At 44.7% G+C, this 24,551-nt stretch overlaps 1 protein-coding gene across 2 annotated transcripts in view; it reads left to right on the plus strand.

The window, feature by feature from the left end:
- The window catches only part of UST (uronyl 2-sulfotransferase), a 303,266-nt gene that overhangs the window by 98,889 nt on the left and 179,826 nt on the right, over window positions 1–24,551 (plus strand). For both annotated transcript variants that reach the window (XM_042940047.1, XM_042940048.1), the window contains exon 2: window positions 19,474–19,517. In XM_042940047.1, the coding sequence (XP_042795981.1) occupies window positions 19,474–19,517 (44 nt within the window). The remainder of the gene's footprint in view (window positions 1–19,473; window positions 19,518–24,551) is intronic.

The following is a 24,551-nucleotide window of genomic DNA, read 5'->3' on the forward strand; positions in this document are numbered from 1 at the left end:
TGCTGTGTATGTAAATGTCCTTGACAGTGGCTTTTCCTTTAGTCACAAGAATGCCAGTGACACGCATCGCTAGGTCTCGGAGAGGTGGGATGAGACTTGGGGGTGGGCTCCCCGACACAGTCTCTCGTGAAACATCTAGGTAAATCAAGTACACACAAGCTACTCGGTCAGGAGCACCGCCTTTGAACCGATTAGAAGACGGACGAGTATAAACTTGCCCTAAGTTACATTTCAGGTTGGTCTTCATACCAGAGCTGATTGAGAATTGGGATCTGAAATCATTACTGTGGTCAAATCCCAGACTTTCTCCTTTTCCTCCTTTTTTGATCCCCAGAGATAACATTTCACAGTGAACAATGTCTTGCGGTTGGATTATTAGAGAAATGCCTGAGAATGGTGTGCTGCATATGATTTATGTATGTGTGTGTTTATATATATGCTTTGTTATATTTGAAGGATGGAATGTAGGTATAGTAATATGTCATGTTACGTTTGGGGAGGTTTTGGTCATTTCTGTGAGGAGCTTGATTAGGAGAATCTTGGAACCGGTATACACGTTAAGTGAACAGAACTTGGCTTCGAGGGTAAATTTTCACACACAGTCCACGACAGGTTCTAAAAATGCTCAAAGGAGAGCTGCGGATACTATTATGTTAATCTTTCCTTTACAATTTTATCTCTTGCAGTGCCCTTGATGTTGCGCCTGGCATCCATACAGGCCAGACCGACACTGCCTATCATTCTGATCGCTTTTGCTGTTCCCCTGCTGTAAATGCCCTTCCCTGTGTCACATCAGAGTTGAATCACGTTCAACCTTTAAGGGACGACTTAAGTATTACTTCCGTTCTAAGTTCTGCCAACATAGGTCCTTGTCCTGCCTCTGACTTTATGGTCAGTGGATAAGTCAATTAACACAGTTGGATAAGTGTAATTAGAGGGTTGTGGGCAGGTGCTGAAGACAGAGCTCATAGCAGAGTGTTTGCACCATGACTTCATTTATTTATTTTTAAGATTTTATTTATTTTTAGAGAGAGGCAGAGAGCAAGAGAGTGAACAGAGGAGGGGCAGAGAGAGAGAGGGGGGTGGGGATCTCAAGCAGGCTCCGCACTGTCAGTGCAGAGCCTGACTCAGGGCTCGATCTCATGAACCGTGAGATCGTGAGCTGAGCTGAAATCAAGAGTTGGATGCTCAACTGACTGAACCACCCAGGCGCCCCTACACCATGACGTTACTTGAATATATTCGTCTTAACCGCAAGACTGCATATGAAGCTATGCGATATGACCATTACTTTATAGGTTGTTAATGTGTGAAGTCAAGACACAGATTTGAGGTGTCCTTGAAGAGCTCTTACCCCTTCCAAATTTCTTGGATGCTTTAAGAGGAAGAAGCATAGCAAGGCATCTCTGCCTTTGTTTCTTTTTTCTGCCTGACCCAGGCCTGGGTGGCTAGTGGTTGAGAAACCACGGGATGGTAGTTTCTCCTGTCCATGGACAAGGATACTCACCGGGTGAGAATCCAGAACCTGGGTGAAAAGAGAAGAATCCACATACATATTGATTGCAAAGAGTGGTGTTCACTCACAGCAACGTTATAGAATGATATTGTGTGAGGCAAACTCATGTACTGACTTCTGAGGTTGTGAAACACTCTGCAAGGATTGGGTGCGAGTGTTAGGATTGCTCTATTAATTATTACTTATCCTCGGCTATTTCTGCAAATGTCATAATCAATATTCATAGCAAAGGAAAGAATCGTAACTTGACAGAATAGAATGTTCTAGAGTCCAGTTTCCTGGGCAGTGAAACGGGTCATCCGTCTTTCCTCTGGCTCCTCTGGTTTTTTCCCCCAGCACACAGGGCTTCAGTGTGCAAAACCAGGAGTGTTCCGAAACGCTAATGTCTATTTTCTCTGTGAGCGCTAAGAAAAATATTTACAAATTTCGCTTGCATTATGTATATTGTTGTTTTATTCATGAAAGATTTAAAACCTAAATAAACTAAATTAAAAAATGCTACTTCGTACTCGGCAATATTTAGGTCTAGAAGTGGTCACGATTGTGAACGTTATGCGGGCTTCGAACTTTAAACATTAATTTGGCCTCTACCGTGAACGCCATCTGGATGCCTCGAGAAAGGACAGGTGATACACACACTACCTGGGTGACTCTGTGTGTTTGGTGTGGCACATTGAAGGGTGACTGCTCTCGGAGGAATTTGGCCACAAGTACAGCTCTCTCTGCTAGTATTCACGTGATTTTGGGGTAACGTTACTGATGGGAATAGATGCTCAAATGATTCCTGGAGTCGCATAACAGCAGAACCCACCTTTGAAATCATCTCTCGAGTGTGTTCGGGGGCATGGGTTGTGGTGTTGAAGGCTTTGGAATGACTCCCCAGAGGGACAAATCGAGCACTGATTTTCAGTATGGTCCCTAATTCTATGATTAGAGGTACGGCAGGGGGAAAAGTTGGTTATTTTCTTAATCTTCTTGGCTTTGGGGGGAAAGTCATTTACTTTTTGTTTTTAGCATAGAGGATGAAAAGGAAGAGAGACACTTGGTGGTTAGACAGCTGGGTCACCAAAGTGAAATGGAACGTGCAGCAGTCAGATCTGATTCACTGTCCGGGCCTGGTGTAGACCTTTCTGTCCAAGCTGACAGAAACAAATGAATAAAAATTAATATGTGTATTTTCTCTCTCTCTCTCTCTCTCTCTCTCTCTCTCTCTCTCTCTCTCTCTCCCTCTCTCTCCCTCTCTCTCCCCCTGTCATAGTGGAAATGCAGAGAATGAATGTGGCCTAGGGTTTTCAAAAATAGACCTAGTGAAAGAAGTAAGATGAGGTTTCAGAGGCCCAAATTTGGATGGGCGAAAAGTAGGAGGTAAAAACCATCTTTTGGAAACTTGACTGAAACGTTCTTGGGAGTATGCATGGGACTTACTTAAAAAGAGAATGAAGGGTAACCTGGGTGGCTCAGTCGGTTGAGCGTCCGACTTCGGCTCGGGTCATGATCTCACAGTTCGTGGGTTCGAGCCCCGCGTCGGGCTCTGTGCTGGCAGCTCAGAGCCTGGAGCCTGCTTCGGATTCTGTGTCCCTCTCTCTCTGCTCCTCCCCCACTCATGCTCTGTCTCTCTCTCAAAAATAAATAAGCATTAAGAAAAATTAAAAAAAAACATTTAAAAATAAATAAAAATACATACATACATACATACATATATACATACACATTTTAAAAAAAGAGAGAGAATGAGTCTTTTCAATCAAGATACATATCTCCCCTGGACAGACATCTCTTCTATGCACAGCTTTATGTGCCATTAATTATATAACTTTAGAACTTCAGAATATATGTGTGGTATATAAAAAGGGAGTTTTAAAATTCCTCCCTACCTTGTCCCATGACAACATTGGTTATTTCATGTGATAAACGAAAAGTAAAATAACATACTTTTAAAAACCTACGATGGGCCCCCCCCAAACCTTACTTCTTCCACTAATTTCGAAAGACATTTCAAAATCCCTCTTATTAAATTATTGCTGTTACTCAGAAGAACCAGAAGCGTGTGGTGGGTCGGAGTAGTCAGGGGAATGCACAGCGGGTTCTGGAAACGTGCTGTTCCGAGTCTGTCCTGACCCTGCCATGGGCTTCATTGTTCGTTGGTGGTCAAGATTTATGACCTCTCTGGGGGTCGTTTCCTCATCCACAAGATGAGAAGCCTTGAACACTGAATGAGAGAGTTCTATGTAATGATTTGCCTCATGCGTGAGTCTTGTAGCTGTTTGCCTCAGGAAAGGATCAGGGGCTCCCACCTAAAATTCCATTTTCCACTGCTTCATAGTTCTGTTAGCTAGTCTGACCTAATTCTCTGTTTCCAGCTTTCATCGTCACGAGTCCATTAGCATATTCAATTTCTCATATTATTTATAACCCTACATTATTATTTTTATAATCCTTACAAGCTCCAGTGCCTCTCTGTACCATCACGAAATAGATTTTCTCCATTGCCCAGTGGTTTCTTCAATTATTCTTTGTTACGTATAAAAGCATTCACATACTCTCCTATGATTTATCTTTTTACGACCCTCACAAAGCATGTCTGGTTCTGGTTTTTGTTTAGGTTTGTAGTGGCTTTGCTTGAGTCTGAAGGCTTCTGGATTGACCCAGAATCTTGCTTTATTCTTCTTGTTGCCTGGTCTGTGGGGCTTCTCTTGTAAAACCTTATCTACAAAATCCGTAACAGGGATCTTTTGATTCTGCTGAATCAACTCTAACTTCAGTCCTTGTGTCCTGAAATGAGACTGTCTCCTCTTCATGTAACCCCCAGTTTCTACCACTGACTTCACTGGGCTAAATCAGGACATGCTTGCCTGGCATTCACAACAGAGAAAAATCTATGACTCTTATGCCATTTGCCTGGCATGAAGTTGTTCCCGAAAGATGAACTTATTTTGCATTGATCAGCTTTCCCTTCCCTAGTCTACCTTTCTTTAAGGCAGGGTTGAAGTGCTATATATCATATATATACATATATATATATATATATATATATATATATATATGTATATATATGTATATATGTATATATATGTATATATATGTATATATGTATATATGTATATATATATATGTATATATATGTAATATATATATATATATTATAGAGAGAGAGAGAGAGAGAGAAGTGGGGGAAGGGCAGGGAGAGAGGGGGACAGGATCCGAAGCAGGCTCTGTGTTGACAGCAGAAAACCCAATGTGGGACTCTAACTCATGAGCCGTGAGATCATGACCTGAGCTGAAGTCGGATGCTTAACCAGCTGAGCCACCCAGGCTCCCCCACACGTATATTTTTTAAAGCCATTTCATTTGTCAAATTCTATGTTAGAGTTATGCCCATATGTTAAAATGTCTTTGTGATGTCACGAATATCACCATTCGTACTATTCACACTTACCTCTGCGATTGAAATCTGCTTGATAAATTAATGATGTTTAAAAGATGAGCAATTTCATTTTCTAGTGCCAGAAGGGATCTTCAGGAAATCTGAGAATTGGGAGAAAGGTGGGAAGGGCACCACGGACCTCCTTCCATTCAGGAAAGGCATATCCTTAAAGTCTCAGACCAGGACTGATCAGTTGATTTCTTCAGACTGAAAGCTCTGTCTTTGATGAGCTAAAGCTCCCTTGTGCACCCTAACAATGCAGTTATTTTAAGTAGGAATGGGATTCATTTGACTGATGTTTTCTGCTGTTGGAGAAAACTTTTTTTTTTTTTTATTAAGAAGCATTTTCCCACAAGCAAGTTGATGTCAAGTAGGCTCGGATATATTTGGAATCCGCGAGTGTGAAAAGCAGGACAAACCACCTGCTTGTTTTGATGCAAAGATGAACTCTAGTTTTCTTCCAGCCGGGCCTGCACTGGCCTTTGATACAAGACTACCTGCCTTTGCCCGCAGACTCAGCCTTTTAGGGGTTCAGGAAAGTGAGTATCTCATTGAGACTTTGAGAGACGTTATTTTTCCAGATCTGTGATGCATTCAAGGCAGCCAGGCTTTTAGGAAGGACTCCTTTTGGTCCTCCCAGTACTTCCTCCCCCACCCCCCGCCCCCACCTCACCCTGGCCCCAACTCTTTTTGTGGAAAGGCAGAATTAAAACTTTGCTAGAGAAGAAAGCGATCTAATATGTGCTAAAGAGTATTTATGACCTCCAGTACACTCTATCTTTCAGAACAACAATAAAAGCCTAGGAAGACCCAAATCCTGCCAGGGTTTTAAAAATTACATTTCATTCATACCCAGGTATAACCTCCCATCATAAATCCTGAAAAATGTGGAGGAAGACACTGACAGGCCATTCTAGTGCATAATGAGGGATGCAGATTTCAGTGCCCGGGACTGATGTTTATGTATGTGATTACTTGGAAGAGGTTTTATTTAATGCACCAGGTCTTTAAATTGGCTCTGTTTTAAATATAATCATAGGAGCTACATTTTATTGTATGCACGCCAGGCAGTTTATAAAGGGTAATTCTAATCCCCCCAATTCTATAAGGTAAGTTTTATTCTTCCTGCTTTACCTGTGGGGAGACGAACGCTTAGAAACTTTAAGACCTCGCTCAAGGTCATAGCCAGTAAGTAGCTTGCCACCTTGGACCGTTCAGCTGCAGAGCCCATATTCTTTCTTCTACGTGTTTTCTCCTTATACCTTCGGCTCATCTTTGGCAAGGATTTTCTGATTTTTCAAGCACCTGTTTGTTTTGCCTTTTTGTATTTGCGGGTGTTTGTGTTTATCCGGGCCTGTGGAGTAACATATGGAGCTAAAAGAATCTTCTCCCATCTTCCAATATTATAGTTCTATGAACCACAGAACCTCACCGAAATCCTATTGAATCTGATTCAAAATGGAACTAGAGAAATGATAGAAAAGTAGAGCTGATAAATTTATTGAAACTCACTCTTTTTTAAATAAACACTGCCGGGCTCGTATGCTAGATTGGTGGTTAATTTTGTGCCGATTACTATTCTGAATGATTTCAATGATTGCTGCTGCTCTATTAAAAATCCCCCTTTAGGGGCGCCTGGGTGGCTCAGTCGGTTGGGCGGCCGACTTCGGCTCAGGTCATGATCTCGCTGTCCGTGAGTTCGAGCCCCGCGTCGGGCTCTGTGTTGACCGCGCAGAGCCTGGAGCCTGTTTCGGATGCTGTGTCTCCCTCTCTCTCTCTGCCCCTCCCCCATTCATGCTCTGTCTCTCTCTCTTTCTCAAAAATAAATAAACGTTAAAAAAAAATATTAAAAAAAAAATCCCCCTTTCTAGTCGAAGACCTAATAAAGAAGAAACCATGATCTCTTTGTTGTGTTCCTGGGAAGTGTATATGAAGGCATAATCCCAGATGGGATAGTTCTGTATACACACGACCACGATGTGAGACCAACTTTGCCATCAGACCCATTTCGTCCACACGCTTTCTAAACCAACATCAGCATTTATGAGCAGCTCTTCAAATCTCTTTTTCACGTGCATAGCATTTCAGTGCAGTTTGGCTGAAACACTGTGTGGAATGTTCCTTCATACTCATTTCCCTAAAGCAGGAAGGCAATTGGCAAGTGACAAGTCATTTTTCTGTCAAACATACGACTGTTCCAGTTACAGTATAGAAGACACAGATGGCTTGTTTACCAGTGGCCTTGGGCCGTGGCCCAGGCACCCATCAAGCAGGAGACAGAGCTAGAAACATAAAATCTTTTATACCCCTGTAAAAATCTGTATGCCTTGACACCAACCTTCAAGCAAGTGGTGATCCATAACCCAGCAAGAGGTTATGGCACCACCAGCCTCTGGCAACTTGCCCACGGTGTTTCCCTCTTCTGTCCTCACAGACTTCTTCATCCGGATTCTGGCCTCAGGCTCACATGTTGTGCCTGCAGGAAACCCTCTGGTCTGCCCATGCTGCACTGAGCCCTGAGCCAGTGCGGACTGGGGTTCCCACAAGCTTGAGCCCAACCCAAGTCGTAGGCCAGCTCTGACACCTCCTAGCCGTGTGACCTTGGGCTCAGCTTCCTTCCTGGTAAAGGAGGATCCTCGCTCTGCGTGCCGATCTCCCGTGGTTGATGGGGTCAGAGGTGGGGGAGCATTAGAGCTTCGCACCCACATGAGCTCACTTCAGATGTGCCCCAAAACCCTCGGCCTCTTTGCACAAACTTCCCTTTGCCTCTTAAATGAGACTTCGTCCTCTGATCTTGACCTCAAGGTGACAAGGGCATCTTTAATTTGGACTCGCCATCCTGCAGGGATGTGCTGGTATGACACGCCCACCTCTGAGTGCCACAGCCCCAGGACAAGCACCGGTACCCTGTCCGGGGACACCTGCTCCTCTCTTTTTTTGAGGCATAGCTGGAAACCCCCCTCCACGGAGCCGTGCCTGACTTCATTGCAAACGTGCGCCTGGCAGAGTCCCCTCTGGGCTCCTCGCCGACCTGGGCACCGACACAGGCTGCCCTCACCTGCCTGGATCACTCGTTGTCCTCACGGCTTCTCAGTCCTGAATTTAGGGGCTTCTGTTCCTTTTCAGGCCCCCCGGTACTTTATTCCTTATAAGACTATCACGGTGCCGACTAAATACTTACTTTGTAATCATAGTTTAATGCCTGTCATCTCTTTTTACTGCCAGTGCCACGGACTGTGTGTTTGTGTCCCCCTAAAATCCATGTGCCAAAGCCCTGACTCCTAATGTGACGGTGGAGGTGGAGCCTTTGGGAAGTGATGGGTTTAGATGAGGTCATGAGGGTAGGGTCCCCCACCCCCATGGGATTAATGTCTTTATGAAGAAGAGGAAGAGACCAGAGCTCTCTTTCCGCCATGTAAGGCTTAGCAAGACCACATCTGTGAGTCCGGAGGAAGGCCGTCGCCAGAACCTGACCTTGCTGGCACCCTCATCTCAGACTTCCAGCCCCCCCCCCCCCCCCCCAGAACTGGGAGAAATAAATATTCGTTGTTGAAGTCACCCAGTCTATGGTGATTTGTTATAGCAGCCCACACTGCCAAAGTCTGACGGGGATCCTGCCTTTTTCCTCATGTAAGTGTCTCTAGGACCCAGCACAGTGCCAGGTGCAGGGTAGACGCTCCATAAATAGCTGACACGTGAACTTGGAAGTGTCCTGCCTCTCATCCGTCCCTGTCACGCTCGCCTTCTGCTGTCCCTTATCCCTTGCACTTCCTCAGGTATTTAGTATTTTCACTTACATTTCTGCACAAGGCACAGTCTCCTACGTGTTTGGTTCATTTACAGAAGTCGACGCACAGGCACTCGTTTCCATCAAACCTGCCGAAACTTGAACATCTAAATTAGCGTATCAGCCTTGAGAGGCTGTGAACTCCCCGCAGCCGTGCACAGGGCGTGTAAAATATTCTCTTTGGGAGTTATCTTCAGTGTTTGAGGCATACGTTTTTGTTAACTCTCTCAATCGCGAGATATCTTTACCCATAGAGAGGTAATTTTGAGGGTGTCAGAAAAGCACAAACTCATTCCAGTTTAAGCTCAGAGAGTAAGCCAGGGGCTCAAGCTTGAAAATACCATTTAGGGTAAAAACGTGGCATGAGGTAAGACTGTTATGTTGTGGAATGAGCACCAGTGACCTAGGTCTATTCTTAACCCTTCCTTGCTAATCAGCCTTGTGTCTTGGCCTCATTACTCGACCTCTTTTTGATTCAGTTGTGTCCTCTGTAGATTGAGGGGTTGGACTGTATATCTGTGGTGATTTTCCTGTTCTGAAATCGTATGATGTGTGTGTGTGTGCGCGCATGCTCGCGCGTGTGTGTAATGGGGTGTGACCCATACTGTTGGCCCTGATAACAAAGCCAAAGAGAAATTCCAGACTTAGAGCAATGGCAGTTTGGACGGACTGAAGCCCTTTGTCAGAGGCAGCACTCTATTTGATTGATGTTCTGTGTGTTTGTTAAGTGAAACAGTGCGTCAAAACTTTTCCAGTCCAGAAATACTTTGAAAATGCTGAGGCTTTTATGGCACACTGGTAAACTGGTGAGGATGGGGGGAGGGGGGTATCTATATGAGGTATGATGAAAACACTTGTTATGTTTTCTTTTTAATTGTATAATTGTTAGAAAAAACAAGATACAAAATATTAGGGAAGATCTTACATTTGGAAGTCATGGGAAACTTACAAAGAGAAACATTTCGAATTTATCCCTGCGAGTGACGAGCCTTTTACAAGACTTCATCCAATTCCCCGTTATAGGCTTTTTGATGAAAATTTCTTCAACTCCTTGAGAATTACCACTGACAAGAAACTTTATTTACATAAAGAGGTGATTTTTCTTTTTTTAAAAAAATTTTAATGTTTGTTTATTTTTGAGAGAGAGAGAGAGAGAGCGAGTTGGGGAGGGGCAGAGGGAGAGGGAGACACAGAATCCGAAACAGGCTCCAGGCTCTGAGCTGTCAGCACCAGAGCCTGATGCGGGGCTCGAACCCAGGAACCACGAGATCATGACCGGAACTGAAGTCAGATGCCTGAACGACTGAGCCACCCAGGGGTCCTAAGAGGTGATTTTTAAAACGTAAAACCATTTTAAGAGCTGTGCTAATCCCCTATTGCTGCCGTGATAATTTGCCACAAATTTAGTGGCTTAACACAACACAAATTCATGATCTTACAGTTCATCTGGAATGGGTTCTAATGGGCTCAAATCAAGGTGTTGGCAGGGTGGCATTCCTTCTGAAGATGCTGGGGAAGGTCTATTCCCTGCCTTTTCCAGCTTCTAGAGGCTGCCTACATTCCTTGACTCGTGGCCTCTCCACCTGTCTTCACAGCACATTCCACCAACCTCTAATCATCATGCCTGCTTCGACTCTGGCCCTCCTGACTCTTATGATTATATTGGGCCCACCCAGATCATCAGGGATAAGCTTCTCACCTCAGGATCCCTAACTTGATCACATCTGCAAAGTCCCTTTTGCCGTGTAAAGTCACATATCCACCCATTCTAGGGATTAGGATGTGGATAACCGTGTGGTGGGGGTGGAGGAAGGCCTTATTCAGCCTACCACACTACCCTTCACAAAATTCGCACCAACTGAAGTTTTATCTAAGGAATCAAGCAGAGCTTCCTCTTCAATAGTTGACAAATACAACGTTGGCATTTTTTGCAATAATGAGAATGGATTTCTAACCCAGGCTAACTCTTTGTATCAAGTATTTCAAAATAATGATGACTGCAGAAGGCTCGTGCCCTCACAGCGTACCGTCCTGTGGCTAATCAGGACCCACTAAAATAGAACATCAGCTAGAAACGGACCCGAGGCAGCCAGAGGTTCTGAGTTGCCCCTGGAATCCGGGCCCCACCTAACTTGCCCCCTCCCCCCTCTCCTACCCACTGCAGTGCTGGTTCCTTGGACTCCCAGGATATTAAGTTCTTCCACAGTCTGCAGACCCCTTGCCCTTGGGTGAGGTGGGGGGAGTGACGTTCAGTCAGAGGTCCTGTCTAGCTGGTGAGTGCCAGATGTTGTTAGAGAGCTCAGACCCTGCTCTGCCTCGGCCATCCCTGGGTGGCCTCAGCCTGCCCAGCCTGAGCTGCCCTTGGAGCCAGAAGGCTCAATACCTCAAAGCACGTTGTCCCCAGCCTGGAGTCTCTGAGCAAGGCAGGGAGGCAGGCAGCTGTGGTCAAGTCCAGGATCCCATGCTGATTAGCCGTGCAGCATCGTGCACGGTCACCTTCACCTTCCTGAGCCTCGGCTTCCTTTGCTGTAAAGTGGAGGTAACGGGATGGTTGTCATAGGAACTCAACAGGGTGAGGTCTGGAGGATACTTAGCACGGTGCTTAGATCGGTGTCGGTGCTAACCATCGGTGACGATAATGCAGATGCTGATTGATTCAGCCTCGTTTTGTTTCTCTCTTAAATTGGCTACATCCTGCTTGTCTTCCACCATAGTTATCAAGAGTGCTTTGTGCAGTAAGCATGTAATGGGAAGTGTCCGTTCTCATGGTGGCTACGTCTTACGGAAGAAAACTTAACCTGGCAGCTCGTTCGAGCCTTGCCCTGTGCAGGGCTTGGGGCTGCTGTGTTAATGGGGGTGTTAGAGTTACACAGGTAGGATCAGTTGACTATAGTAATTACTTTGGGAGGAAAATCTAATGGGACGAAACAGAAACCTAGGTGATTCTATCTCTCTTTGACATGCCACGCCTACCTGGATGAGGTCATATATGATTATGATGAATCCCTGAGCTAATTTGGCAATAAATTCATATTTATATTTAGATTGTTATTTTAGCAGTAGTGTACTGATCATTTGATCCCGAAGGTAATTTCCTTCTACAAATGTGCCCTTGACATCCTAAAATGTATATTCAGATTTAATGAAGAAAAAAAAAAAAGAGAGAGAGAGATGCACTATAAAACAAAACAGTGCTTTTGAGCCCGAAATACAAAGAGGGGAGCGTAGCGTTAATTTTCTTTTAAAATTCATTAGAAATGGAAACCACTTTCTAAATTGTGCTTGATGGCGGTTTCACTTGAATATGTTTTTCAGTGTCTGGAATGCTCATTTTTTATCACTTAGCATCAAGAAAGTATTTTCAGGATGTTTCTGCTTTTGTTAACTGGTTGGATAAACACTTAAGATTTTTTTCTGAGAGGCATTTTTATCGATGTATTCCAGTATTGATAGTTCATAAAGCCATTTGTTTTAATTCAGTGGAAAATAATTCTATTAAAGCTTAAATAAAGCTGTGCAAGCAATTTTCCTCCATTACAGTGTCTTTGGGGCCGCGTTAATTATAATAAATGGAGCTATTGGAGACGTTTACTCAGCACACAAACTCCTCATTGTTAACCACGGCTGCTGTGTGCTAACAGCTGCCTCTTAGAGAAACGTAACCCATAGTTAATGGTGGAAAGTGTGGCATTAACATAATTTTTTGGCAAGGACAAAGCTAAGTTGCCGTGTTGCCTTTAACAGTGACTCCTTCATTAACAGTGTCTTATCAGAGGCCCAGACTCCGGGGTGGGGGGTGGGGGGGGAGATGATTGTGTTGTAGGTAACCAGAACCCTGTGTGAAATGGCTGTTTCTAAATAAAACAGGAAAGGATTTCAGTTGCTTATGAGTGTGATTTTTTAAAGGGGGCTGAAGAAAGACTCTGAAAAGCATTGCTGGTGTTTGATCAAATTTGACGGAGTGTACAGGCGGCTCTTTTGACATTGACACTGATGCACATTATGGTTTCCATAAGAGGGATTAGAATTAAAGCGTTTTTATTCTTCAGGGACCCATTCAGACAAAAATAGATCTGCTAATGCGAGACTTAGGAGTCCAGAATAACTTCTGTGCCGGGAAGGTTCTGTAAATGCATTTGCACATCGCTAAAGGTGTTTTTGTCGAGCTATTGGGGAGAATTTTTTGTATCTTTTTGAAGACCGATCAAAGATAGAATCAGAAAGTAATAGAAACTGTCAAATGATGATCTCATGTTAATATTCATCCTTAAACCTGGCCCCTGGCCTCAGGATTCTCTTGGATTTCCTCAATAATAAATACAATTATCAAATTGATTATAGATGATAAAATCAGATAATATAAGCTGAGGAAGCTACCATTCGTTAAGCACTTACTATCTATATGCCAGGCAGGCAGTGTGCTCGATGCTTTATATATGTCTTGTTCCTTCTCATAACAATCCTGTCGCTGCTACTGTTAATATCCTCATCTTGCAAATGAGGCCATTAAGCCTCATGGAAATTAAGTGCTGATTCCAAGGCCATTCGATGAGTATAAGAGAGGACTGAGATTTGAACCCAGGTCTTTTGTTCTGCCGCCTGTCGTATTCCCTCTATCACCCCTGGGCTACCCTTGTCACCAGTGACAGCCAGTGCTATAAGCCGTATCTCCCCGAATCCATTCAGTGATGACCCTGGGGCTCCTTTCCTCTCTCTCTCTCTCTCTCTCTCTCTCTCTCTCTCTCTCTCTCACATAAGAGTGACTGTTGCTCATTCTGTTCAATAGTTCTTCACATCACTGCTTCCAGCAGTTTCTCCTCTATCAGCTGTGTTCACAGTCTCTGTTGGATTCACTTGGGTGCCGCATCGAGCCTCTCCGCTGACCAGGTTCGCTCACCTCCTCTCCACTCCAGGCCCACAGCCTGCCAAGACAGGCACCTCACTGGGCTGGGACCAGGCTGTGTGTCTGCTACAGATTTTCTGGAAGCTTCCTCCTTTCAGATCCTTGTGGTCCCTTAAAACGTTTGTAGGGATCGCCTATGAGTGTCTCCAGGACTGATGGAATACCCTCTGGTTGTTTAAGTCGAGTAGGATCTGGAGAAACCCTGGGGATGGAGGTTTATGTTTTCACTTCCCCTTTTACCTTGAAGCAAGAGGTTCACCGGGACAACATGTGCTAAGCATTGCTTGCAGGAACAATATGTCAAACTATAAGCTCTGAAAATTATTTTTGGAAAGACTTGTGAAGACCCACAAAATTGGGCAACCCATGTGGCTTAGGGGGTCAGCTCTCCCCCTGCCCAGTGGTGCCTATGCCAGTCCTCGGGCAGCCTGTGAGCTGGCCCTCTTCAGGTTTGTTATGTACCCCAACGGGGAGCTGCCCGGTGGTCTTCTGGAGTCTGGGAGTCCTTCTGTGACCATCAGCTCTCTACCAACATTCCCCTTTGACGTGATACCCATGTTGCACAGTCTCTCACCAGAGATGATGGCAGTGACCCATGATTTACATCAGCCTGGATTTCTGGAAAATGCGATTCAGCCTGAATTCTGTAGTCCATTAATTGTTTTTTGTAACTCAGTGATTCTCAACCCTGGCGAAGCATTAGGATGCCCTGAAGAACTTTAGGAAATACTAAATGCTACATGACTTGTCCCCAAATTAAACTGGATGAGCTAGGGTTGGGGCTTGGCATCCACATTCTCAAAAAGCATCGCAGCCAAGTGGACTGTGCAGTGAGGGGTCGAAAACTAGTGAGACAGAGGATGGAGAGACGTTGGAGGAGGGATTTTCGCTACTGCTAGGACCCCTGGTCATACAATTAGTATTGTTAGCAGCACAAAACAAGTATTGCCAACAAACATACTAGGCGCTTACTGTGTGCGGGGAGTGTTCTAGGCATTTTTTTATAGAATGAAATTACCTTTGCATACTCCTTATAATAACTTAGGAGCTTGTTTCACTTTTACAGATGTGTATATGGAAGACTTTGAGGAGACAAAGCAATTTATTCAGAGCTGAATGATGCTTCTTGGGGATATTCTCTGTTAAAAAGTGAGACGAAACCTTTTTGTGTAGGTATACATTGTATCTGGTTGTTCATGTCATTTCCCTTATCATGGGAGACTTGGATGGCTCTTGGATGGTCAACGTGCCTTGGCTGTGCCACCGGAGACTGGCTATGAGATAGTAATCGGTTAAGAACCTTCAGATTCCAGGACACATCTCCCGGCCTCCTGATTTTTCGTACTAGACGTCACATGAGTGTCCTGAAATGCATCTTTGCTGCAAATAGCTTGTATGACAGCAGAGATAGGTAGACTTTACTAGCATACCGCCCTGCAAAGACCCTGTTCATACACATACTCTGTAGTAAGTATGCAGACTGTAACTCCCATGTACTTGGATTTAACACCTCTGCACCTTGGCACGCGATCTCTCACGTTATATTTGCCACCTCCTGGGGAGGTGTCCAATATGAAGGGCTAGATGGCTAGGGTGAGATTGAGGACATGGTATAATTTCGCTGGTTGCAAAGTCTGAGATCACTTGCTTTCTAGTCAGGGCATTTTAAAAACCATTAAACCGTGAGTGTTTTGTTGGTGTTGGTTTTGATGTATAGTTCTCTAGGTTTTAATCCGTGTACAGAGCTACGTAAGCATGACCTCCATCAGGTTATAGACCAGCCACATGGAGTTAGAAGGCCTGGAGTGTTGCTGCAAATAGTCCCTACCGTGTCCTGTCCGTACCTCAGCAGCCTGGACAAGCTTGACTTTCTGTAAGCGTTTTAGCTCGATGCCAGCCTGAGCTAGCAATTTCTTGGCAGTTTGGAGACAGGCCTTTCTGAAAAATTTGACCAGTGATAGGAGTGGAAACGTGGGGTGTGCCTTTCCTTTTTTTCTACATTGACTGAATATCGTAACCCTCGATCCTCAAAGAAAAGACTTAAGACAGGAGGCCGGAGTCCAAGCTCTAAAGACGTGAGTTGCTTTCTGGGAAATAAATGAGATGATATGCCCTTATAGGCCTCCATAAATAAGAGATACTGCCTCATAGGGTGCTGCAGCCTGGGATCAGAAACTGGGGGTTCCCAGGGCAGGTGGAAGTGGGTGGCAAGGGAGACCTTGTCCTCTCTCCTGGCTCTAGATCATTCATCAGCCCTCCTCTGCCTTTTCCTTCTGAATTTGCAGCTTGAGCTCCAAGCCCAAAGGCCTGGAGGGCTTTAGTCTGATTTCCTTCCCCACCTGGCACCCTCTACTGAGTCCCCCACGAGGCAGAGTGACCAGAAGTTCCTCCGGTGCCCGGGAGCCCATTCAGAGAGGCTTACTTTGATAACAGGGCTCCTCCTTTGATCTCCACAGCCAATAAGTTACCAACATCAGGTTTGAAGATTCTGACCGTTTTGTTTACTTTGTGCTATGAAAGCATAAGATCATAGGATGGAAAGTTCTACCTATATATCTGATAAAAATATGGTTATGCCCTAGGAGAATAAAAACTTGCTGTCTCCAAGTAAGGAAATGTGTGTAGCTTTTCTTTGCCCTTTCTGTACCTCTGCTACAAGCCCAAACATTTACAGCCTCTGTGTTCTTTAAAATTTTTTTTTCAACGTTTTTTATTTATTTTTGGGACAGAGAGAGACAGAGCATGAACGGGGGAGGGGCAGAGAGAGAGGGAGACACAGAATCGGAAACAGGCTCCAGGCTCCGAGCCATCAGCCCAGAGCCCGACGCGGGGCTCGAACTCACGGACCGCGAGATCGTGACCTGGCTGAAGTCGGACGCTTAAACCGACTGCGCCACCCAGGCGCCCCCAGCCTCTGTGTTCTAATAAACCTACCAACAATGGGCACTCAGGGATCTGCTGATGGAGAGAACAACAGGGTCCGGGGCACGCATGTCAACACTGGTCAGCCCTGTTCCTTCCTCTGTGCAGAAGGAAAGAAGTGAAGTCTTCTATAAGGGAGCCAGGGAGAAGGGGAGACAGGAAGGAAGAATGGGAGAAGGAAGAAAGGAAGGATATTGGAGCTAAGTCTCAGTGATGGTGGTGGGGAAGAGCTTTTTCTGGCAGAGGAAAGAACTGGCTGTAAAGGTCCCTAGCTGCCGACAGGTTGGTGTGTTTTGGGGCAGAGAGAAGGCTGTTGTGGCTGGCGATGGGTGTGGTTGGAGGGCAGGGACTGGCTCCTGTTGAAGTATAGACCATGGTAAAGAGTGGATTATTTCATTCTTAGAGAAAATGGGTTTTAAGCAGAGGGCTAACATGGCCTGATTGATAAGGTTAGAAGAGCCCTCTGGTTGCCATCTGGGTAGAGGAGAAAATTTGTAAGCAGTGAAAAGATGTAAGAGTTCTCCCAAATGGCCCAGAGGGGCCAGTGGGAAGTGATCAAAACATTACATTGAGTCATGTTTCGAAGGCTGAGCCAATGGGACTGGTGAGTGGGTTGGTACAGATTGGGTAAGGGGTAGAGATGGATCAAGGATGACTCTTGGGCTTTGGAGCCCATAGGGGAAGGATGTGTTGTATAGCCAGATACAGAAGATAGGGAGGCAGCAACCTTGGGGGGGGGGGTGGGTAGGGAGGTGAAATTGCAACAAATAAAAGAGTTCTGTTTGGACTGGCAAAGTGCAAGGTGCCTATAGATGTCTAAGCCCGGGTGCTAAGGAGTGAGTCAGTGGGTAGCCGAGTCTGGGGTTTGAGGGAACAGTCGGCATTCAAGTCATCCATTTATAGGAACTTTGTCTCTTTTGGAAACTTCTCCTGTTTCAAAACCATTAGTTGTTTGAGCTGTCTTTGAACCCTGAGATTGATACCTGGACGACATGCAGACGTTTGTTGGGATTTCTCACATCTGTCCTGGGAAGACACATTCACATGAGGAGGTGATGAGAAGCTTCTGCAGCTATACTGACTGCATTATGTTGGAATAGCTCTGAATATTTCTCTAGACTTAGGCAGTCATTTTTCTGAATTCTTTCAAGCAGATCCTCTTTATTAAGTCAGATAGAGATCTCACTTCCTAGTTCTGTGTGTTCCCCGTGGAATGCCGCACAATAATTAAGATCAAACAAATCATTAATCATATTCACATTTCAAAGATTCCTGAAAATAACCCAACATGAACACGCCAGGTGTTTGTGCTTGTGCGTCTTGTACATGAAAATCGGGCCCCGTTGTCCTTTTACTATGTACAACTAGCCAGTTAGAGTACAGTCATTGTGGACATCAAGTGGGTGACAGATCAAAAGACTACAGAGCAAAAGGGACGGCTGATACCCCAGTATGGAAGAAGGAAAAAAACCCTATAGGCCCAAACCCACTTATTTGCTATTTTTGGATAAGTTTTCCCATTTGAACTGTCTCTGTCTTAAGTTCTACTTCTCCTTTTTTTTTAAAGTGTATTCATTCATTCATTCATTCATTCATTCTCTACACCAATATGGGGCTTGATCTCTTGACCCCGAGATCAAAAGTCACATGCCCTTCTGACTGAGCCGGCCAGGTGCCCCTTACTTCTCCTTTTTATTCCAATTTCCTAAGTCACTTTTGCATTCTTCTAAAAAAAAAAATCAGCTTTCATCTACTCCAACTGGGACACTTACTTTTTCCTTAAGCTACTGTTCTCTCTAGATATCCTTGTGTTTCCAATATTTTTTTAAATTTTGTTGTGTTAGAAAGGCTGACTGTCTTCACTTTTTGTGAAGGTGATTTCCCCTGACAAGCATTATCTCCTTGGAGGGGAGCCTTTGAATACACTGAGCACATCATAGGCTACCTCACGGGCTCAGATGTGTTGCTGGGTTGGTGTCTGGGGTACACGGTCAGTGCCCAGAGTATGTTGCTGGTGCTTGGGCTCTGCAAAAGCTGGTAGGTAGGTTTTTCAGACAGATGAGCAACAGATCCCCAAGCACCCTCTGGAAGAAACGATCTTCTGTCTTTCCTGCAGTGTCACAGGGTGTGACCCTGAGCAAATCTCTGGATTTCTCTGGGCTTTTGTTCCCTCTTCTGTAAGTGGGAATCAGTATAACCCACCTCCGAAATTTGAATTAAGTGAATAGGTGGGAAGCACTTAGCAGGTACCTGCTGCATAAAGGGAACTCTGGGACCTTTAGTTCCCACCCTAACCAGTCTGAATCTATATTCATCAGGAAACGATAATCATGTACTCTGAAAAGTGGCTGTTCATCAAGACAGATCAAGCTTCTGAAGCAAGCTAGACTGTAAAGATGAAGGGAAATTGACCATCAAGACGAAGTAGAGAAACAGTGCAGTGGTTCTCAAAGTATGGTTCCAGGACCTGCAGCGTCAGCATCACTTGGGAGCTTGTGCAATGCAGATTCTCAGAGTCACTGAATTGGAACCTCTGGGAGGGGACCCAGGCAATCTGTGTTTTAATAAGCTCTACAGACAATTCTGATGCACACTGAGGTTTGAGAACCACTGGTCTAAAGCAAACTCAACAGATACGGGGTGAGGAATTGTGGTGTGTGTTTCTGTGTGTGTGTGTGTGTGTGTGTGTGTATGCACACACCAACGTATGTACAATGTTTGTAACTGCTGAAAGTGTAATTGAGCATGGTAATGTCAACAAAATCCCACCAAACAGGCAACTAATGACCTATTTTTCTTTGGTAGAGTTGTCTAAATAGACATATATCTGGAATGTTTGTTTTCAATGACTGTGCACTAAATTCGCTTTGGTTTTAAAACTACTGATTCATCAACTTTCTTCTTTTTTTTTTTTCCCCTAGGAAATTCCACTTACTTGGATGATCATGGGCCACCTCCTAGTAAGGTAAGGTCTTTGCTTATGGTTATACATCCCATTTCTCTTTTCTCAGTTCCTACAGCCTCCAACAACCCTAACCAGAGCCCTCCTGGCCATGAATTGTTTGCAAGAAAATAGTAGATGACAGATGTGAAGTTAATCTTTGATTTACAGTGAGGACAAAAAGGAAGCATATGAAGAGCGCCAAAATGGCGAGGGAGGAAGGCCCATTATTTTATCAACACCTGTAACTGTGCCAGGCGCTAGAGCCGTAGACTGACTTCAGATCTTTGGCGGCTTCTCCTGTTTGCTGCCCTGTTTGCCTCTGCATCCGTACTGGCCCGTGATCTGATGCCCACAGCCTGGCCTCCCCCTGCCTTTGGGCCTAGGGGCTACACTCATTTCTCCCCTTTTCTCCCTGGGCTGCCTTAGTTGGGCTGCTCCATCAAAGGCTCAACCCCTTAGAACTGGCCTTCTCTTTCAGTGCCCTCTCAAGGCTGCCCTGGCCTGACCTGCGTGCCCACTTTTGTTTTCCTATATTAAGGGTCAGAGTAGTCTGGTGACATGTTAGTGTAGTTCTCCGCCACTATTTACTTTCTTGTACTCAATGAACACTAAATGTCAAGATACCAGAAAATGGGAAAAATAAAGATAGTCTTTGACCACTTAAGATGATAACCTGCAAAGTACAGTTTCAAGTACGTAGTGAGAGGATAATCATCCCCTAACCTTCGAGGCTGGAAATTTAGCCCAAGGTCGGCTTTTGAGCTTGTGGGATTTGAAAAAGAACCCTATTATTTTTAAGACCATGGGTTTTGGAACAGGTATCGCTGGATTCATCGCTGGCTTTGCCACTTTCAGCGTGCAACATTGGACAGATTACTTGGAGCCTCGGTTTTTTGATGTGCAAAGTGGGATTAACAATACTACCCACGGTAGAGGACATCTAAAAGGATCAAATGAGCTGATATAGGACATTCAGCACCTGGCCTGCGCTAAGCATTAAAATAAAGAGTGGCTGGTGTTAACTAGACTGGAGAGCCACATTAAGGTTATTGATGAATGGTACGGTAGTATTTATCGCAGTTGTGACTGGCTCTACCACTTGGTCCCCTGCATATATATTGAGTGTCTGTGACACTGCAGGCATTGGGAATACAAATATGAAACAAGACAAGAGCAGCAGAACACAATAGCCCAAGCCCTAGAGGAGCAAAAGGATATAGAAGTGAGATACCCTCCGAGGGTAAGAACCAGGATAGCTCATCTCAGTACCCTCACATCCCTGCAGTAGCACGTTGTGACTGTTCATTAAATTTCACTGAATTGGACCAGGGAATCCAGAGCTGGAATCTGAATTAGGTCCTGGCTCCCAGCCCAGGTTCCTTCCACAAGGCCAGTGTTCCCAAACTTTAGCTTGGATCAGGGTTTCCTGGAGGCTTATCGAAACACAACTGCTGGACCCAGACCCCTGAGTGTCTGATTCTGTAGGTCCTGAGAGAACCTACAGAAGGTTCTCTGTAGGGGGAGGGGGTAGGACCTGAGAACTTGCGTTTCGAACAAGCTCCTGGGTGATGCTGATGCTGCCGTTCTTGGGACCGTGTTTGAGAACCACTGCTTTAAAGGCCACGAATCTGAAGAAAACAATTTCCCTGGACATTTTCTATGTTGTTTTCACTGCTGATAGCCTAGAAAGAGTAGTATGGCTTATTATATGAAGGCTATTTCTTAATATAATGGTGACTCACTATTATAACCCTACTTATAGTGAAAACAAATTTTCTTTGGTCAGTAACCTGCCTGGGAGGGCAAATAAGTGGAGGTGGGGGAGAAGAATTGTATGGATGGTCTGCTAGGTTCCTGCACCACTAACTACTTCTGTCCCAAGTGGGGCCAGTTGAATTCTCCCTACCTTCTCTGCTCTGCAGGAAAAGGGGTTTGGGGCGGGGCAGGGCAGGGCGGGGGGCTCTGTGGGATCCATCAGCTGTTTCTCTCAATGCCATGTTGGGACATTATTTTGGGTTTCAGGATTGATAAATGGGGCTTTACCTAATCAGGAGACCCAGGCCCGCTTTATATAAACTTGCCTTCTTGAACTCAATCCTTGGTGACCACCTCATTAGTCTGTTTTGGGGCCTCACTCTTGCTAGGTTGGCCATCCCGCCTGCCTCTTCCCTACTATCTTTGATGCCTGGATTCTGCGTCTGCTGGACCCTCTCCCCTTGCCCCTGTGGAGCTTTCCCTGGATCTGCAGTCTCCCACCCCTGCCTTCTGGTCTTCACCCCTCTCCCCCCACCCCAGCCCAAGCTCCCTGTGACACCCAGAAACCATCAGGTCATATCAGATCATTTGAGACCACTTTCAGAGTAAATCCGGTTGTATAAACTCTATCCCAAGTTTGAAATTGTGACTATAATCTCCTTCAACCAGCAGAAGTTTGTATGAGGCCGATTCTCTTACTATAAATGTATTTTCATTATCCAGGAGTGGAGTGGCAAAAGCGCTCTTGACTTTCGAAGCAGTAGCCAAAATAAGGAGAAGAATATAAAAATGAATAAAAATAATGTTGGTATGTTAACATCTTTTCAGCCACACTCATTGCTGCTACCAGTGTGGAAATGAATCCCAGGAGTGAGGAGGTCAGACTTCCAGATAAAGGTCCTTCGAGTGTCCCCTGAGGTGGGGCCTTGGTTAGTAAGGGCTTGTAGACCAGGGGTACGGGGACGTGGTGGCATCCAGGTGAGAAGGACTCACACGTGTGTGGCCTCTAGAATGTACCCCCAGCCTGGCAGGGGAGAGCAAAACTGACTGCAGACCCACCATTTTCGTATTTGTTTAGCATCCAGAAATAACTTTTTGATGCCAAGATGGAAAGAGCTGTGATCTAGATAAAGTAAGATTTTTAAGTCCTGAAAATGTCCTGAGGTTTACGGGCGAGTTCTCATTTGATGAAAAGTTCATTCCCCAAGTTTCACATTCCACAAGTAATAGCCATTTAGGGAATGGGGTGTACACCACACAGCACATGCAGGGCACGGGTCTCCCTTCTCTCCAGCGTGTTCGTAAAAAAGAACCAAATGCCTCCGATTTTTGTTGTTGTTGTTGTTACTTGTTTTTAAAATCCACTGGAACCTCACAGCTCACCTCAGATTTTAATCTAAGTCATTATTTAAGGCAGATGTTAATCTTTTCTTTTGTTAACCACTTATGACCACCAAGCAGAACACGTGGCTTCAGGTTAGAGCCCAGCGAAAAATGAGCATGTAGATCTCTAATGAGTGAATTGGAAAGATGTTCTCTTTTTTTTTTTTTAATTTTTAAAAATTTATTTATTTAAATTCAAGTTAGTTAACATACAGTGTAGTATTGGTTTCAGGAGTAGAGCCCAGGGATTCATCAGTTCTGTAGAACACCCAGTGCTCAGCCCAACAAGTGCCCCCCTTAATGCCCATCATCCATTTAGCCCTCCCTCCCCCCACCTCCCCTCAGCAACCCTCAGAAGGATATTCTTGAGAACAAAACAGGCATGCGACAGCCAGGGTAGTGTGATCTCACTTCTTTTAAAGTTATATGTCTGTGGGGGCACCTGGGTGGCTCTGTGATTTAAGTGCCTGGCTGTTGGTTTCAGCTCAGGTCATGATCTCATGGTTTGTGAGATTGAGCCCCACATCAGGCCTTGCATTGGCAGTGATGAGCCTGCTTGGGATCCTCTCTCTCTCTCTCTCTCTCTCTCTCTCTCTCTGCCCCTCCTCTGCTCGTGCATGCGTACTCTCTCTCTCTCTCTCTTAAATAAACATTTAAAAAGTTAAAAAAATAATAAACCTGTGTGTATATGACTGTACGGAGAAAAGTCTGGAAGGGGTAATAGTGTTTTCTCTGGATGGTAAGATTTGAAAAGCCTTTTACTCTTTTCTTTATACTTTTCTGTATACTTTTGCATTCATTAAAGTAATGCCTGTTCAATCTAAACATCAAGGGAGAAAGTCCTTATGTGAGATAAGATTAGGTAGGGTTGGGCTGAAAAGCCTTTGGTGCTCGGGCCTCTGCAGGGTCATCTGCAGTTTCATTGACGCCTGAGAGCAGCCTGACCTCTGAAGGTTGACGTCTTCTCCTCCTGTTCCACGCCCTGGATGGTGGGCCCCTGACGCGCAGCGGGCGACAGCAGCAGGAATTCTGGTGGTAGCAAATAGGATGCAGTAATTTCACATATGTTGGCATCTCAAATCTGATAGATAGAAAAGCTGTCCTAAGCGACCCAAGGAAAATAAAACCACTATCCATAGCTGATGTCTGTCATTTCCTATGTGGCAAGCAGTCTGCTAAGCGCTCTGCAAAGTGCAAGTTCAGTCTCCGTAAAACCCTATAAAAGAGGAAGTCATTTTCTTTAAATTGAAGTATAGTTGACATGCAATATTATATTAGTTTCAGGGGCACAACCTGGTGATTTGAACTTGTATACATTATGCGGTACTCACCATGGTAAATGGAGTTATCGTCTGACACTTATATTCCCTATGCCGAACTTTATATACCTGTGACTTATTTATTCTATAGTTGGAAGTTTGAACCTCTTAATCCCCTTCACAGATTTCATCCCTGCCCCCACCCCTTCCCTCTGGCAACCACTGGTTTGTTCCCTTTGTTCGGGGTTTATTTTTGTTTTGTTTGTTCACTTGTTTTGTTTTTAGATTATATATATAAACGTAATTATACAATATCTGTCTTTCCTGCTTGACTTATTTCACTTTGAGTTGGCATAATGTCCAATGGCCTCTCTGTCCATCCATATTGTCACAAAGGGCAAGATTTCATTCTTTTTTATGGCGGAGTAATATTCCAGTGTGTGTGTGTGTGTGTGTGTGTGTGTGTGTGTGTGTACACACATATATATTATGTTTACCCATTTATCTATATATGGACACAGGTTGCTTCCATATCCTGGCTATTATAAATAATGCTGCAATAAACATAGGGGTACATATATCCCTTTGAATTAATGCTTTTGTTTTCTTGGGATAAATACCCAGAACTGGAATTGATGGATCATATGATATTTCTGTT

This window comes from Panthera leo, chromosome B2 (genome assembly GCF_018350215.1).
Source record: "Panthera leo isolate Ple1 chromosome B2, P.leo_Ple1_pat1.1, whole genome shotgun sequence".
NCBI classification, from domain to species: Eukaryota; Metazoa; Chordata; class Mammalia; order Carnivora; family Felidae; genus Panthera; species Panthera leo.